The sequence below is a fragment of the Oreochromis aureus genome, linkage group 10 (assembly GCF_013358895.1).
Source record: "Oreochromis aureus strain Israel breed Guangdong linkage group 10, ZZ_aureus, whole genome shotgun sequence".
NCBI classification, from domain to species: domain Eukaryota; kingdom Metazoa; phylum Chordata; class Actinopteri; order Cichliformes; family Cichlidae; genus Oreochromis; species Oreochromis aureus.
Genome location: NC_052951.1, coordinates 17,886,587 through 17,888,668, shown reverse-complemented (window position 1 = coordinate 17,888,668; position 2,082 = coordinate 17,886,587). Strand labels below are relative to the sequence as shown.

The following is a 2,082-nucleotide window of genomic DNA, read 5'->3' as shown; positions in this document are numbered from 1 at the left end:
ACATCCGACCCGGAAGTGCTGCCGCTCTGGAGCCGCCACACCTGCGACTGATTGGGTCTCCTGCTGCCTTTAATCATGCACCATCTTAGGCAGAGCTACTTAATGGCGAGGCCGAACGACAGTCAGCGCTTGAGTATTGCACTAAGCCTGGTAGTATTTTCGGACCGGTCGCATAGAAAAGTATGGCCTGCCAGATGAGTGATTAACTGTTCGCTGTTCTGTGTGCAACTAGGAACAGTGATGGAGGAGAATCACGAGCACAGGAAGGAGGACACGACTGACTACTTTGCACATTGAACTGTTGTTAACCTTTGCCACTGTTAATAAACACACTGCCTTTCATTCAGAGCTCCGCACCTGAGTCCTGTTTTTCTCCAACCGTGACAAGAATAGCTGAATGTGTTGCACTGCATTGTATGACTTACATCGACATGTTAAGGGGTTACTCCAACAAGATACACATGAGGACAATTTCTTTGGTCACAGAAAATCTGTATCTGTCTATATTTTAAACTTGTTCTTTTTTTTCTTTATAATTTTGATTTACAGTGAAAAATACATACTTCAGTATTTTTAACATTGGATATGAAGACTAATACATTAGCCATGTATGGGTCTTAAAATGCATTCAGATGCAGTATTCTGTATAAAATACTTGGTCAACATTTTCAGCTTTAAAAAACGTTTACATTACATGGTATTGGGCACTGCAGAAGTTCAAGTCCAAATCCTTATCAGTATTTTGCTGCAATTCTAAACTGCACTCTAGTTTGCAACTTCTTTAATGCCTCTTTGATCTCCTGTGTCTGAAGAACATAGATAATCGGGTTTAACATGGGAGGCAATGCAGTGGTAATAGAAAGGCTTATGATTCTAGCATTTGGATGTATTACACTCCCAAAGATATACACAAATGTAATAGGAAGGAAATAAATTGCCACTAATGAAAGGTGACCTGTGCAGGTTTTGAAAGCTTTCACTCTTTTCCTGAATGTAGAAATTTTTGACAAAGAATAGCCAATACAGCAGTAACTTCCCACGATAAATGCAAGTGGAAACCGAAGAATTAGAGTTACTGCCAAACCAGAAATTGCACGATTGTGGGTGACATCATTACAGCCAAGACGATACATAGGACCATGATCACAGAAATAGCTTTCAATAATGACAGACTTACAAAAAGAGAGTCTTGTGAGAAGGCCAACTTCAGTGAGTATAAGAGTTATGGCAAAAAGCCAGAAAAAAGCGATCAAAGATAAAATGAGCTTGTGGCTCACTCTCATTTGGTAGTGCAGCGGGTACATGATAGCCATGACTCTGTCAAATGACATTACAACCAGATTAAAAGCCTGCATCGCATAAAAAGTAAAGCTGAAAAACATGAAAGTCAAGCAGTCATTGTAGGAAATATAATAATGGTTTAACAGAAAAATGTCAAGAACCTTTGGCATCAAAGAAGAGCTACTTAACAGGTCTGTAAATGCAAGGTTAAAAACAGCAACATATTTAGGACTTCTCAAGGTATGATCCAGTGTTATTACAGTGATCACTAATGTGTTTCCCATCACTGCAAGAATGTAAATAAAACACAGAAAGACAAAATAATATCTAATATTAGGTATGCCAATAAAACCACTTATTATAAAATATGCAGGTCGCACAAAGGTGATGTTGTTCTCAGCAGCTGAGTTCAGCAATTCCATTAGCCTCTGTTAATCTTCTATAATTCTCTGTGCTCTATATCTTTTTTTTAGGGAGCCTCTATTTGTGAAGGCTAGCTACAAATAGAAGCAGAGCAACTTTGTGCTCTGATACTTATAGCAGTGCTCTGTTCTCTTGTCTACTGCTCTCCTCTCCTCATGTATGTGCATGTATGCGAAGGTACACAATTCAGCAGCCAGCCAATCTCCATTCAAAAGAATATGGGAGTCAGGATATAGCATCCAATATCCAGGTGCTTTATTTTATGTTGCACCGCCATGCACCATTGAATCAGAGTGAAATTGAAACATAAAAACTGGAATACAATAGTAAGGTGATTAATATAATGATATATTACAACTCCGTATGCATCTGTTTGGG

The 2,082-nt window shown here is 38.8% G+C and overlaps 1 protein-coding gene across 1 annotated transcript; it reads right to left on the bottom strand.

Annotated features, from left to right (window-relative positions):
• Nucleotides 1–734: 734 nt before the first annotated feature.
• On the bottom strand, nucleotides 735–1,703 carry LOC120442350 (olfactory receptor 1500-like). The gene has a single exon (XM_039618772.1). The coding sequence runs from the start codon at nucleotides 1,701–1,703 to the stop codon at nucleotides 735–737; it is 969 nt and encodes a 322-aa protein (XP_039474706.1).
• Nucleotides 1,704–2,082: the final 379 nt, after the last annotated feature.